At 39.1% G+C, this 16,522-nt stretch overlaps 1 protein-coding gene across 1 annotated transcript; it reads left to right on the top strand.

Annotated features, from left to right (window-relative positions):
* Positions 1-2,685: 2,685 nt before the first annotated feature.
* faxca (failed axon connections homolog, metaxin like GST domain containing a) lies at positions 2,686-13,857 on the top strand. The gene is made up of 6 exons (XM_034698948.1): positions 2,686-3,165; positions 7,008-7,143; positions 7,440-7,636; positions 7,803-8,020; positions 8,904-9,020; positions 10,164-13,857. The coding sequence occupies exons 1-6, from the start codon at positions 2,906-2,908 to the stop codon at positions 10,466-10,468; spliced, it is 1,233 nt and encodes a 410-aa protein (XP_034554839.1). The 5' UTR covers positions 2,686-2,905; the 3' UTR covers positions 10,469-13,857.
* The last annotated feature ends 2,665 nt before the right edge of the window (positions 13,858-16,522 follow it).

The following is a 16,522-nucleotide window of genomic DNA, read 5'->3' as shown; positions in this document are numbered from 1 at the left end:
AGACTTAACTTTTTGATCTAGCTTTTAATTTGGAGTAATATATTTTTAGCCCTGGACTGCATTATTATTTTAATTATTTTAATTATTATATTAATCATTATTACTTTAACCATTGCTTTAAAATGTATTTATCTTATTTAATTATTTATTTATCTTTTAATGTCTTGTATTCATCTGATCTTGTTAATGCTACCTTATTTTTAAATTTTCTTTCCACTATTACTTATTTTATTAATTTTACTGTATTGATTTTATTTCATTTTAAGTATTTCATTTATAATCATGCCTTTTATAATTGTACCATTGCTGTTGTTTTCTGTCTCTCTATTATTCTGAGAAGAACTTTGGGCTGCATGTTTTTATGTATGAAAGGTGCTATATAAATTGAGTTGAGTTGAGACGGTACATATAAGTGACCCTGGAGAATCTTCCAGTATGTTACAAAAGTCCTTTTCAGTCCTTTTACCTAACTTCAATGTCACATCTATGGTGGGACCCCTAGTGGCAGATCCCTGGAATACATAACATACCACATACCTGTTCTTTATCTAAATAAGGCTTTTTTTTATCATCAGCAAGCGTGGAGCTGAAGCAGACGTAGAATATGAAATAACTTGTCTTTAATTCTGTTTGTTGTCGAAAACGTACATTTATCAATTGACTGCACATGTTTACCATTAGTAGCCTCAGGAGCTGTTACCATGGGGGTACAGTCAGTCCCCGTGACGTCACATCACCCGGGTAAAGCCAGAGGAGAGAACCCTCAGAAACAGACGGCCTACTTCAAAGTAAAATCAAATACAAGTTACAATTATAACTTTTAGCTTTTTGTTTTCAACGCCAGAGTTGATTTGTTACGTTATTTTGTAAGACCTCGTAATAGATAATGAGAAATAATGATATGGGGTAAGTAATTAACTTAAAAAAATAAGTTATTTTTTCTGGTTTCTTCTCTGAAAGTATAAGGCATTCTTTGGAAGATGTTGAATCTTTTCTAGGGTTTTAACTTCACTCAAATAATGTTTATGGGCTTAATGTCAAAAAGCTCTGAGCTAAACTCAGACTTTTTGAATATTTTATTTTGCTTTTCAGATTTAAACATAAACAGAAAATAGACATATATAAAGGAAAGGAAAGAAGAGACTGTATGAGAGAAGTTAATATTACAGAGTAAATACAGACCGTTGGCAGTTCCAAAATAACGAAAATAAAAAAACAAACAAAAAAAAAGTTACAAAAATGGACGAGAGACAAAAATGAATCTTCACCTCAAAGGTGATTTTCAAGACATTCTCAATACAGTTTTGTTATACAATGGCACAGTCCATCATGTGAGATGGCAGGTTTTCCCATGTAGTCCAGATAGGGTTGCTATATCTTCTAAAATGTTTTACTCCTATATCTCAGGCTGTAAGTTGTTTTCTTAAATACTTTTTAAAATACAATAAAATAAAAATGAAATAAAATAATTTATACTGCTGTGTCACTTCCTAATACTCATAGTCATGCATTAAAAAAGACTTGGGCTCTTGATATGAATTAATGCTTTACCTTACATCTAACTCACAAAAATATTTTCTAGCCTAGTTTTATACACGTGTTTAAACATTTATGTACAAGGTTATCAGATTTGCTACCCCTGTTGAAGCTGTAGCTTATTTTATAATTGTTCCTGATAATATCTGCATAATGCAATCTGTCACTTTAGTGCAAATCAAGCTAGCCTGAGGTTTTGGGGTTGTTAAATTAGAACAACCCAAAAATTGATTTTTCCATATATTTTGTCAGTTCTTTCTCATGACTTACGATATTCATTTTCCTTTTTCTTTGTTCTTATATAGTTCCAATGCGTATGCTATACTTCACTATATTTTTGTTAGTTCCTTATCAATAATCATAGATGTCCAGTTCATTTATGAATTCCATCACAATAGGTAATTAAGAAAAATCATGATTCTGATAGTCTGATGTCTTGGCTCCTCCAGGTTCAATTTGATTTTACTGCATGGAAACATAGACTGTATAAATAATGGATGTAATATCTGTGACGTCACCCATCTGTTTCTGAAGCGCTGTTTTGAGGCCAATAATCGGCGGCAGCCATATTGCTGCTGACGATCGATTGTGACGTAAAGAGGGGGGCTTTGAGCCTCCTACTCAACAGCTACAGTGTTCCCGCCTGTCAATCAAGTCAGGTGTGCCTCTCATTGGAAGACTCTCAATCTCAATATCTTCAAAATTGCCCCGTTAGAAAAAATTCACCCCCCTGTTCAGTGTGTGCCGATCGAGAAATGAGCAATCCAGACTACACTCATCTTGTGTACCAGGCTGTAAACATGTTTATTTCTGCTGTAGAGATCGTCCTTTTTGAATTGGTGTGTATGTGGTTTCAGGTATTTCCGGAGCCAGCCTCAAGTGGATCCTCGATGAACTGCAGTTTTTAGAACTGCATTGGACTCGTGTTTTTAGACCGGAGGTTGCTGCTTGTGTGGAAAGCAGAATGCAGAAAATAAGTGTACTGAGATTTGGATCGTTTTAATTATACTCATAAAGTTTCAGCCCTCTGTTATTAGTCTTATATATATTTTTTTTTGTTATTGGTTGCAACAAATAATCCATGACTCAACTTTTACTTTGAAAAAATCAACCGGAAGCTATTTTGTTTGTTTATGTAACTTAACTGTGAGTGTCAGGAGGGAGATTACAGTCAGCAGCAAGCTATAGGAGCGGGCTGCGGAGTATGTGGACCCCGCTGCGGGGACAGGCTCCGGGCGTCCCGCTCGTGTTCGGTCGGCCATTCCTCGCCCTGTCGCCCCGCAAGTGCACCCCTGCGCACCCATGAAGCCCCCGCTGATGAAGCCCCGACCTGCCAGAGTGAGGCGGAAAGTGGCCGGAGACAGAGAGCATGTGTTGGCGCGTCGGGTTTGCCTGGACGCGGTCGTGTGTGGTTGATCTTGGCCAGAACCAGAGCCTCTCCTCCGGCCTGCTGGGCTCCGATGAGACGCTCTCGTTTTATGGGTACATCATCGCCTACCCCCTGCAGGACTACGGCGGGATCATGTCGGCTTTGGGCTCGGACTCTTGGTGGCGGAAGACGCTGTATTTGACTGGAGGGGCTCTGCTCGCTGCTGCTGCTTATCTGCTGCACGAATTGCTGGCCATCAGGTACCAACAACATAGAGGAGGCAGAGTAGCTGCAGAGCTCAGGCCTCAGGGGCAAAAATATACACATCTGGGAGCCACAGCTGATGTGATGCTCATTATAATTTACTGTAATCTCCCACGTCTGCTGAATTTTCTCTGAGGTTTTGATATTACTTAATGTTGTCAGGATGGGCGGGGTGAGAGCGGAGTCGGTGGAGAATAAGGAGTCGTGAGTGGGTGGATTGTGATGTAACGGAACCCCCTGCCCCCTCCATATAAACAAACACAATAGGATAATTCCACATGTATTGGCTTATTTTTGTACGTTTATGAAGGGTGTAGACACCCCCCTTTGATCATGGTTTAGGTTAGATTATGGTGCGGCCTTGTTCATTTAAACCAGTGTTTGTTGTTGGTCTGAAGGCCTGTTTTTTGTCATAAGAATTGATGTTACACATTATGACAGAGAGTCGCTTTCACGTGTCTGTGTTTCAAGGACGAAGTGACATAAAGGTTCATCTTGTGTGTTTGCTGTAGTGTGACTCCCCCTAACACCACTTCACACACACACGTTCCGGAGTTCGGTTTCAGTGTAAAGCACTGCAGTTATAGAAAAAAAAATCCCTTAGGCCAATGCCAAATATAAACATACTGGGGCATAATGATAAGCAACTATGAATGAAAGGCTCCTGTTATAGAAATGGGCTAAATGTATGTGTCGTTTCGATATAATTGATTGTTCATTGGCTGAATGTGTTGACCTTAAAGAGTCTCAGGTTACCTGCAGTGCAAACCTATTGTTGTTGACGTGTCACAGGCCTACTACAACACATTGCCATAGAGTAGACACAGTGCACTGACCATTTCATCTGTTTTTAGTTTCGTTGGAACATTATAGAGGTGTGTTGGTGATGTAAAAGATTTGGAGAGGTTTTGACATCTGGTATAAGTGCAGAGTCGATATTGTACATGGAAGTTTTGCCTGTTTGTTGTGCAGTGTTATCATTTTTGAATCAGGCTTTTACAGACTATTTCCTTTCCTCGCCTTTTTTTTGTTTTAGTCCATTGAGGCCTATATGATCCGCCTCTCTCGCCCTCTGTATGCCAGGCTGTATCACCCGGTATCCCTGTGCCATTGAGTATGACAGCAATTTAACTAATTAGAGGTGAATGCACCAGAACCAGCTTCCTTAGCAGCACGCGAGCATTTCAGCACCACACTGACGTAGACAGCTCCCCCACTCTGAGGATGCTGACGTCTGTTTGCACGTTTCAGCACTTCCCACAGTGGACAGCTCCTATAGGCCCTGCATTGAGTGCCTGTCTGCAGGCCTGCCCTCCCTCGTCCGAGAAGTAGTCTCAAACGATGTCCGTGAACGCAACATCATCTTTTAACCCTCCTGTTATTTGTGGCTCAAATTGGCCCTTTTAAAAGTCTATCTAAGGAAATATATGCCCTCCAAACCAGCTAAATGAAACATAAACATCTGGGCAGCATGTGACAGAAGAGGTGTCTCTTGTTAATTTATCAACATCACTTCATAAAAATAAATAAATAAATACAATAAAATAAACAAAAATCTATGTCTTGTAAAACTATTGTATATTTAGGGCTTTCCAATGTACATAAAAAAAGTTTTAACATGAATTTTAATGAAAACGATTGAGTTATCCTCACTGAACCATGATCTGTGAGAATTAAAGAACACCAATGGACTAAATCTTGATTTAAATGGTTAGTAATACAGTTAAAAATTAGATTAGAAAATTTGTATTGGGATTTTTTTGGGTTCTGACACTTTTGGATAATTGAATATGCCCCAGGTCAAATTGACCCAGGAACATTATTGCTGTTCCAGAGAAACGAACATAACAGGAGGCTCAAAAGGGTGTGATTCATTGTTTTGACATTGCAGCATCTGTTTTGGCTCGTACGAATAGTCAAGGGCTGAGCACTCAGGGCGAGTTTAAGGACACTGTTCGTAGTTCATTGTTGTATCAAGGCTGTCATAGGCAGGTCCATTTATCCACTAAACCCTCGGCATCTTACTCTTCTAATGTTTGCTTAGCATAAAAACTGGACCGGTAGCATGGCTTTGTCCAAATATAACAAACTCCTGGAGCCATGTCCCATAGGAAGGTTACCATAACAGAGACTATTTTGCACTTTGGGTATTCTGTGAACTAAGCAAGTGAAATTAAGAGTTGTTTAGTAAGCTATAGAAGTGTTTTATATTAGTATTACGAGTAGGTAAAGCCAGACTAGTCTATCGGCTCCTGTTTTCAGTATTGTTAGGCCTACTATAGGCTAACACAGGGGTTCCCAAAGTGTGGGTCGGGAACCTCTGGGGGGGGGGGGGGGGGGGGGGGGTCGCTAGACACAAATGGGGGGTCGTGAGATGTCTTCCAGAATGTTTTTAAAAAAAAGTTATCTAAAATATTTATTATTATTATTATTATTATTATTATTATTATTATTATTATTATTAAGTATTTTTAATTATTTACCTTTTTTTCTTATGTTTATCTTCCTTTTTGTTTGTATTGTTAATTATTATAATTTTTTTATTATTATTGTGTATTTATTAATTTTCTCTTCTCTTTGTTGGTTTTGTATTATATAATTTGATAACTTGTGGTGAACAAAAAAATGCAAAAATGAATGACAAAAGTTATCTAAAAATAGTTAATTTTACCCAATAGAGTAAAAAATATCGACAAAAAATATAGCTAAACTTGAAATAAAACCTTGAAAATAGAAAATAGTTTTCTGCCTTTCTTGTTGCCAGATGACTCCTAAGTTTAGGGTTAGTGAACAGTTAATTATCAAAAGCATCAGTAGCAGTAGGTTAATTTATAACAGCACAGCAAACACAGCCACATGCTCATATAGGTAGGCTAAATTTTCTGCAGACCAGCTAAATGAGGCCACATTAAATCACTTTGAGGGACAGTGGGGGTCACGAGTCTTTGGCACCTATATTTTGGGGGTCCCGGGCTGAAAAGTTTGGGAACCCCTGGGCTAACAGACTGCTGGCCTTAGCTTTGATTCAGCTAACAGACCAATATATCAAAGTGTACAAAGTGTTCTTGTTTTAGCATGAAAGTGTCTGAACCTTTGCTTTAATTTCAGTACAAGCAATAAAGCTAGAGTTGTACTTAATTTGTGTCAGTGAGATCAAACACACCTTTATTGAGGAACGTTTAATAAAACTACATTTTCCATCAGCTAAACAAGGCCCAAAGCTATAGAAGCTACCTGGTTTGCCTGGTAGGGTATCTAGCCCAGCATCACAACAGCAATAACCAGACCTTAAACAAATGCATATTAATACATTTAAGGAATGACAATTATCTGCAACAAGTATTATTACTATTCAATTGTAATAATGTTTTTAAGTGAATGTGCTAACAATTCACACAATAAAGATTCTGCCCTGGTTCTTTCTTCAAACACTTGTTAGCTGTTCTTTTTCTTTAATATGTTATAAAATAATTAAGGGGAAGTAAGAAGACTATTTTGGAATTAGTCTTTTGGGTGAAAAAAATACATCTTTTAGACATCTCCTCTGACTCTGGTAATATGTGAAAGACCTGTTTCACAAGTATTAATCAAAAAATAACAATTTTACTATCACTTACTTCTGCTCAAAATATATTTCTTAAAGTCTGACCAATACAATAAAATATGCGACCCTAAAACGTATCGTAATATAAAGTTAAACGATTATGATACTATCTTTAGATGAGAAGCAAGTCTTCTCAATGTGACTCAAAATGAATACTACAAACATGCAAAGTTTGTTTTGTGAGGCCTCTCCTTCTGTGTGATCTGCAGTTCTGTTTTTCTTTCCTCCAAACAGAAAGGAAGAAGAGCTGGACTCTAAAGATGCCATCATCCTCCACCAGTTCTCCCGGCCTAAAACTGGCGTCCCGTCCCTGTCCCCCTTCTGCCTTAAGATGGAGACCTACCTCCGCATGGTGGACTTGCCCTACAAGGTAAAATGTTCCCTGTGATTGACAGAAATACACGCTGTTAAACCCTTAGTTTGCTGTTGTGTCTTTACTTTGGCTGTGAATAGTTACTGACAAACTGTGAGTCAGTGCTGATAAAATCAACCTGTTATCTTATGTGATAATTAAAATGTATTGTCATTGTTTTTCTTGAACCTATCTGGTTTTAACTACCAACTGCATTCACTGTTGTGTATTTTAAACATATTCTCAAACGCCTTAGTTGTCCTCCTTTGCTCTTTCCATTTAAAATGTAATCCTTAATCCTTTCCTTCTTGCAGAACTACTTTGATGGGAAGCTCTCACCGCAGGGAAAGATGCCATGGATTGAGTACAACCAGGAGCAGGTGTGCGGCTCCGAATTCACCATCGACTTCCTGGAGGAGCGGCTGGGCGTGAGCCTTAATAAGAGCCTGACACCACAGGAGAAGGCTGTGTCTCGTGCCATTACCAAAATGGTGGAGGAGCACTTCTACTGGTGAGAAAAAACTGTTGTTGTAGAACAGGTAATAGATGGTATTTGGAAAAAAAGGATTCAATTTGTAGCTTGGTCAACATGGAAGAATAAGGGAAGTGTGTGAAGTCAAGTAGAGCTGAATAAAGGAAAATTAACTTAAGCATTTCTGTGTGTGTTTGTGTTGCAGGACAATTGCTTACTGTCAGTGGATAGATAACTTGGAAGAGACCCAGAAGATGCTGTCAGTGAGCGGACCACTGAGCGAACTGCTTAAGTGGATCCTGAGTCACCTGACTGGTGGGATTGTCCAGAGGGAGATGTATGGACATGGAATTGGACGCTTCTCTAAGGAGGAAGTGTATGCCCTGATGGAGAAGGACATGCGTACTTTGGCCACTATACTTGGTACAAAATAAACAAATTAATTATATTGAAGATGTTTTGTAATACATATTTAAAGAGCTGTTTTGTTCAAATGACAGTTAAAAGCGTACGTGTACCCAGACAACCATTTCACCTAAAATCTGGCCCTATGAAAGCCCTCAGTACAGTATACTGGTATTTCTGCTGCATGTATCTGCAGCATAGAAATCCCAGAGCCTTTACTTAGTATTTTCCAGACTTGGTCACAATTTGTCTCGCCAGTGTGTTCCTTTATTTCACCCTGGAGGGAGATTAGCAGCTCTATTTGGAGAGCGAAACCACTGCTGTGGTTTTCAACGTGTGCCTTTAGAACTATAACCAGCAACATCATGTGTGTCCTTGTAACAAGGCGGCAGTGGCCCTACGGAAATTGAAGGATAGCACAATACTGACCTTCTGTGGTGAAATCTTGGCATTGCAATCTGGAATCAGTATATAGCCTCTGGCAGTTTATTATGGGAGATCCTACAGACACAGATTTGAGAGCATGCAAGTGGTAAGGAGAGATTTTTTTTAGTGTTTTACAGCTCTGAGGGCAGAGCTGTCTTTGAATTTGTGACAGGAAATATTTTTTTCCTTTTGTTTTTTTTCCCTGTTTTACATTTGCTGCACATAAAGAATGAGTTAGTTTGTTACGGACAGAACTTAATGTATCTATTTGTATTTATCTGTTTCCCCGTTCCCAGTATTTAGTATAGTTAGTTCAGCTGCCATTGGTCCTCTAATGAAAATCTCTGCAAGAAGTGTGATGAGTGTATTATCTCCAAAGGTCAAACCGTCCCTTAAGGAGGAGAAGAATGTCTGAATAAGAAATTCCATCATGGTGCGGTGGTTTGATATCTTTTTTCTTTGTGTGCTGTCTCAGGTGATAAGAAGTACCTTATGGGCTCTAAGCTTTCGACAGTAGACGCTGCAGTGTTCAGTCACCTGGCCCCAGCTATGTGGACCCTACCAGGAACACGGCCGGAGCAGCTCATCAAAGGTGAGTTTGACATCATGGGAAATTACAACAAAACCTCAAGCTTTTTACCCATAGGTAAAAGAAGCATATTGTATTTTCGCTCATTTTGAAAGAAAAGCTACAGTTTTAAACCCTGAGATTTTGAGATAGTCTGATACAATAACATTTCTCGGTCATTATCAATAATGGACTGACCTCATTGAGGATTAGAACTGTCAGCGGGAAAAATTCTAGATATGTATGTTTGTGTCAACACTCAAACACAGCTCTCCTTCTACAACTTGTTTACTGTATTAATAATATTATTAGCATTTTTCCATTCAATGCTTAAAAAGTAATCAGTACATTTTTAAATTCAATATCAAACATTACTGGAAGCCAGTGTAAGTTAGCTCACACCACATTTATTTCTCAATCCATGTGTAATTATTAGGCAGCAGCGTCTTGCACTGGTTGTAGAGTATGGAATCATATGTAAGATAAGATAAGATAAGAGAGTCCTTTACTCGTCCCACAACGGGGAAATACAAGTGTCACAGTAACAGAGTAGACAGTGCAAAAGAAATATATAAAGCAAACAAGAGCCTATAAAGTAACAATTATTAAAAAGTATGACATATGGTATAAAAAAAGGTATATAAAGGTATGACCTTATGCAATCATTTCTATATCATGTTGTATCGTATCGCCTCATATCGTACTGTATCTTCTTGTATCGCATCATATCATATTGGATCCAATCTTCCTATCCTATCCTATCCAAGCCTATCGTACCCTACCGTATTGTTCCACATTGTGCCATGTCTCGTCCTGTTGTGTTGTGTCGTACTGTATTGTATCATTTCCTATTATAACATGTGCAATATGGGTTATATGCAATGTTTGTAACATGTGTTTGTCTTCAGTATTTTGAGTCAAGCTCAAACTCCCCAAGGATTTACAAAGTGTAATTGTATTGTAATCATGTGTCGTGTCATTCTGCTGTTTGTTTCGGAAGTTGGAGCCAGTTAATGTGCTGCAAAGTGAATCAAACAGATTATTTCCCAAATTTCTACTACTCATTTCATGCAGAATAACATTGTTCATTCAGTGTTAGTGGTGCATCAGCATTATTGCATTTAATTTTCAGAATACTTCACCCACTCTGGTCTCTGTCCCTACTAGGCGAGCTCATCAACCTTGCCATGTACTGTGAGCGCATCCGCCGGCGTTTCTGGCCTGAGTGGTTTGTGGACCTGGAGGACTTCTGCTACAGTGACAGCACAGAGGACAATTACTCGCCCTCCAAACTCCCTGATCTGGGCCTCTACTCTGGCACAGACAGCTTCCAGGACTGTACAAATACGCACACTCCACACACCAACACGCCACAGGTCCCGCCGTCGCCAGACAGCGACCCTACAGGCCACTCACTTTATGACTCTGATATGGACACGGAGTGCTCTGAAATGGACCAGCTGAAGTGTTGACAACACATGAATGCATAGTACACACAACATTTCAACGCACATCACAGAGAGCAGCTGCGTTAAACCTGCACACGTGCTCCCCAACCTCTTTGAAGAGATATTGTGGGGAGTGTTTTTGTGTCAGTGGAGGAGGGGAGAACCAAGAGGTTCAACCTGCACACTCTAGTGAAGGAACAACTACTGTCAGGGCAAGCAGAGCGAGAAAGAACAAAGGGTAATTAAAAGGCAAACAAGTGACAAGTGAAGAGGGAGTAGAATGAGAAAGTAGCCGACAGAGAAGGCAGATCAAAACAAGAAACCAGGAGTAAATGACGCCGCTGCTGAGAAACTCCTCTGCGTGGTCATTTACAGTTACAACTTCAACCCATCCTGTTGTAACAATGGCAGTTTACTATGTGTACCCCTTGTTGTCCCTTGTAGCAACCTCACACATCCCGGCCTTGTGTGTGTATTGACTAACTGAACCCGTAACGCCTTGTGTTAATGAGACAGCGGCAAGTAAGGAACTGTACAGGATTTATCCGGTGTACATATATAAATGAATCTAATTAAATAGATAGAATATTTGATTATATATGAGTATACATAGTTTAGATAGCCTGAACATGTAGAGTCATCTCCTCTGTGTAAATACTGTGGGTGTTTCTCCTTTAAAATCCCTCTGTGTTGGACACATCGACTGAATGGTCTTGTAAAAGTCCATGCAAAGACCCCTTGACCTCCTGTACTGTATGCATCTGTCTACACCACTAGGATATTAGAGTAATGCTTGCTGCCCATATTAAAATAATGCAGTAAATTATCATGGGAGTTATGGAAAGTTAACCTCAATCTGCCATAAGTACTTTGAAACTATCTTTTATCTTTTTTTTACCAAAATAACTTTTGTTTCCCACATAAGAAGCATAATATGAAAACATGCAGGTGCCTGTGTTGTTTGGATTGTCATTGAGTATCGTAGCTTTAGGTTAAATTGACAGTTAACATTCAAGCAGTGAGCGAGTCAAACAATCATATAGAAATAGATTAAATAGATATATCGCCTGAGTGAAAGTGCATGGCTGGTACGTGCCACTGAAAATCCCCCTTTACACATCATGTAGATAATGTTGTCTACATTTATCTGCTGTCTTATTTTATAAGTTTGTTTGTTTTTGGTGCCTCTGATTTAATTAGCCATAGAAAGATGTAGCCAATGAATGCTGAAGAAATAGTCCTTCAAAATGATATAGAAATGTTGTTAAGCAATAACAGAACAGACACAGGTCAGCTCATATCATTTTAATACCAGGCTGGGCTGCATTGCATCTGAGGTGTGAAATGATAAGATACTAGTTTTTGTGTGTGTTTGTCACTCAGCAAATGCACATAAACACATTGTGAGTTCAGACTACTTATCTGACTGTAAGCAAGGGGTGTACAGTACATCTGCTATGAGTCATCCTCTGTGTGTGGAGGATGGCAGAGTGGTGACGTATCACACAGCTCAGCATTTTCTTTCCTATCACACATACACACACACACACACACACACACACACACACACACACACACACACACACACACACACACACTGACTCATGATGTCAGTATTGTTCATTGAGGTGAAAGGAAAGGTGGTGGAATAGCTCAAGTGCTGTGCTAACATCAATGAAATTCCTTTTTTTGGGGTGGGTAACTATTCATGTTGGTATTGAGAGTGAATCTTCAAAGATAGATGGACATTGGGGCAATATTTTAATATTTTAGCCAAAATTGATTACAAAAAAAGCCTTCAGTGCCAGTTGGTTAACTGCTGTAGCTGGTTAGCTAGCTGCCTGGCTTGCTAACAGTAAGTTAGCACACTTGCTAGCTCATTCAGTTAACTCCTTATAAAATGCTTATGTGCTTTAAAAGAGAACAATTTCAAATCTTAACTAGCTGTGACAAGACTCAAAAATCCAACATTCGTCAAATACCAGATGTAGAAATGTTGCAAATTAGCTATGTTTAGCATAGATATGTAGCAGGGCATTGCTAATAACAAGTAAAAGCTATGGAATCATAGAGCAGAGGATGTCGTTATTACCCTGACATCCATTGGTTGGTAAGACCATGATGTGTATGATGGCTCAGTGGGTTTTTGTGACAAATATAATGCTAATATTTTATGACAACACAGACTTCCATATCTCAGCTCAACAACAAAAACAGAACGTCCAAAACATCAACATGTTGGCATCAAATTAGAACCTACATCAAGCCATTTACAAAGACTACTAGGAAGGCTATTATATGTGTGTTTTGCATAATCATTCAATACAATAATATTTTCTGAAACTGAAAATATGAATTGAAAAATGTTTTTCTGTGTCTTATAACCCCTTGGTTTCATGTTCTTGCCTTCTCTTATCATTTCCAGCCTTACAGACACTGACTTCTACAGTTGTTTACTTTCAATAGTGCCAGCATAAGACTCATGTTTTATGTGTCATATTTATTTATAACTTATTTATTTATTCTTATTTTTTATTTGTTTGATGGGAAACGTATTTGTGTTAAAGAAACACCAATATTGTTGATTATTTTGCACTTTTCTTCTGATGTTTAAATGTTTTCTTCTCTCGTGGAGAGTTCCTATCAATCAGTCAATCATTGTATTGATCTGTGTATGAGTGCAATATTGTTGATTCATTGACTTCCATTGACCACTGCATATTTTCATGTTGCCAGTCATTACAGTAATTGCATGTGCGTCCACATTTTTCAATGTTATTTGGTAAATGTTTGAATATCATGAGATCAATATCATTGTGTTAAAATGTTACAGCCCATCATCTGCTGCAAAAGTTACGGTCATGAGAAAACTCAACATCTTCTACAGAGCTTCATGTCAATTATAACCTTGAAAAACTAACAACTGTAAGGTTGAATAACACACTGATTGCTTGAGCTCATATCTGCATGACGAGGTCAGTCAGCCTGCTGATCAGCTAATGATTGGCATCTCCAAAATTGTAAAAAAAAAAAAAAAAAAAGACCTTCCTATCTTGGTCATTTTCTTCATGACTCTGAGACCCTCAGTCATCCAAGGTCAAAGGTCAGGGTATCAACCCTGTGTCATGTATGTGTTGCTCCCCCATTGAGACTTCTGCTTGTAGACTTTAGAAGCCATATTGCATTGTCTTGTGGTGTTGTGTGTGCTGAAACACTCGTGGAGTCTCATCAAACTGTAAATACGACAACCCGGGAAAGGGGGTAAAAAGCAAATTAATATGCGAACAAGATCTACGAGAAATCGCTCTGTATCTTTAAAAAAGATTCTTTTGAATGTATCAAACTTAGAGATAAAAAGCTGTATGACAATGGATTACTCGTAATATTTCATTAAATATAGCTGTGGTATTTTCCTCTTGTTTTATCTCCCTTATTTTGAACTTGTGTTTTTAATCATCACCTACCTACAACAAAAAGATTTTTTTTTTCTCTGTCTCAAATCTCACATGTGGTAGGGTCTGGTGCATATCAGTGTCCTAATCCCTCTCCCTCCGTGCTGGCTACAGTATGACAATACTAAGCCCACCCGACAATGCTGAAGAATAAGCTCCCTGCCCTTTTCTTTCTGCTTAAAGAGAAAGAAAGAAGGCAGAGAGAGAATCCAGCAAGTTGTGAGAAGACAGAGTGTGTGTCTGGGAGGGAAAAAAAAAAAGAGATGCCATCAGGAAAAGATGAATGATATTTGATAACACTGGCTAGTTGTGTCACTGCAGACTTTGTGCACAAGAATCCCTGAGAGATATTTTACACTCAGTGACAGTTCAGATCTGACACTGATTCCAGAGCAGGAACATGCACTGAGGGCCTGATCTACTAAGATCCCAAATAACAAGCACTTAATTGCGTGTGCAAACAAACAATTGCATGTGCTATTTATGGGCATGTTGCAGTGATCTTCTATAACTGTGTGCGCAATTGATAACAGGTGCAAAAGTGGTACGGACAGCCCTCAAATGAGGATTTTGCGCGTGTTACCGGCTGACACCATAGATAGTTTGGGAGAACAGAGCGACCATAGACGAAAAATTAAGTTTGAAGCCATGGAGTTGGAGGTCTTGGTGGAGGAGGCAAATAAACACTCTGGTGAACTCCAGCAGAGACATCTCAGTGTTGCCAAAAGAAACACGATTTGGGAAAATGGGGAAAAAAAGTGATTTAATTATTTGAAAAGTGTTTTTGTAAGTTGTCCGTCATGACCTTAAAAAAAACTCTTTTTTCTTAAATGGAGAATCTTCATCAGATGTCTGACAATCCCCGCCGCACTCCTCAAATCAGCTCAGACCAGAAAACACCTCGGCAGAGCCCCGAAAGAGTCCAGATTGTCATGACGACATTGATCGGGAGTTGCTGCAGCAACAAAGAAACCAGACAGATGGGTTACAGGCCATTGCACAGGAGGTGAGAGCTGTGTCCAATGTGGCGTGCGCCCTCTGCTGTGACACTCGGACCATCATTGCGCACACGAGGCAGCTGGTCAGTGCTGTGTCAGTTTCAGGTTTGATTAATCACATTGCATGAGCTAAATGATTACATATCCTCCTCCCAGTATTTTGTACATTCTGATAATCTGCATGTATTCTGCATATTCATGACGGCAAACACGCTAAATCATTGCACGTGCTATTTTTGCTAATTTGACAGACGCAACCCTCGGTGATCACGGTTAATACATCAGCTTGCTCGCGCTGTCAAGTTTACACGTGTTTTTATACACCCAAACCTTTAGTAGATCAGGCCCATAGTCATCAAGGGGGCCTGAGCACATGCCCCTTTTGCCTTCTATAGTGAATGTACCGTTTATTTTTTTATAAATTATTTTAGTACTTGAGCACAGCCAAACAGATATATGTAGTTCAATATAAATATCAGGTCAAAGGATGTGTAATCCAGGCCAACTGATGACCTCTCCTTCTCTTCATGCTGTAGGTGTCAGCATGCACACGCATGTGCGAGCGCTTGTGGATGCCTACGTGTATTGCATATATGACACTATCAGTGTGACGAGTGACTCTGAGGCAGAGAGCAATTATATGCAGGGGTGCTTCAAGACTTTTGACCAGGGTGTAGTAGACCACAAGTAAACATGACATAGTGGTAACACATATATCATCTTGGCTGCATTCTTAAAGGACTTAGAAAAGAGACGTTTGTCCTAAGTCACAGCTGAAGGAACTAACTTAAGAAAACACTTTATTTGAATACAAAAAGGAGCTACTGCCACCCTGTTACAACACAGCCCACATAGATAACTTCAATGAAACAAAATCATAGCTGATGAATAAAGTAATGTCATAAATTAGTAAAGTAAGCTAACTAATGTTAGCTTTTTATCTCTCTCTCCACTAATTTCAATCTAGTTTAAATCCTTATTATTTTATTATTACAATACCTAAGCAGGTTCAAAATAATATTGTCGTCATCAGCTGATATAGATAATCTTAATGCAGTACCGTAACAGTGGTAGTTTCCATTACACTAGCTGTGAACAGGTAACATGTCGTTTGATTGAGAGTTTCTACTGAAGGTGGCAGTGACCCACAGTGCAAAGGTGACATCTATAGTGGACAAGTTGTACAGACTCTTCACTCCAGAAATGACTCCTCTTTACAAACATGTATAATTAATTAACTGTCATGTGTCACTGTTAGATTCCCTCAGTCACGAGTTTCCTTTATGTAAACACATATTTAAATGTGTCTCAAAGGTTGTCATTTCATTGCTGGAAAAAAAGAGCCCTTTTGTGAGTTTGGGTCCCTGACCCTTTAAAATCCTTTGCACGCCCCTGTTCCAGAGTATAAATCAGCTCTGGTGAGTCAGAGATGGTCTACTGCGTGTGTGTGTGTGTGTGTGTGTGTGTGTGTGTGTGTGTGTGTGTGTGTGTGTGTGTGTGTGTGTGTGTGTGTGTGTGTGTGTGTGTGTGTGTGTTAGTCTGACACGTGCCTGTGTGCATCATGTGTGAGGTTGGATATTGTGCAAAGGGGGGCAGTGAACGTGCCTTTGTGTTTTGTGTGTGTGTGT

Source organism: Notolabrus celidotus, chromosome 13 (genome assembly GCF_009762535.1).
Source record: "Notolabrus celidotus isolate fNotCel1 chromosome 13, fNotCel1.pri, whole genome shotgun sequence".
Classification (NCBI taxonomy): Eukaryota; Metazoa; Chordata; class Actinopteri; order Labriformes; family Labridae; genus Notolabrus; species Notolabrus celidotus.
The sequence above is the reverse complement of the archived record's forward strand: the minus strand, read 5'-3'. Positions and strand labels throughout refer to the sequence as shown.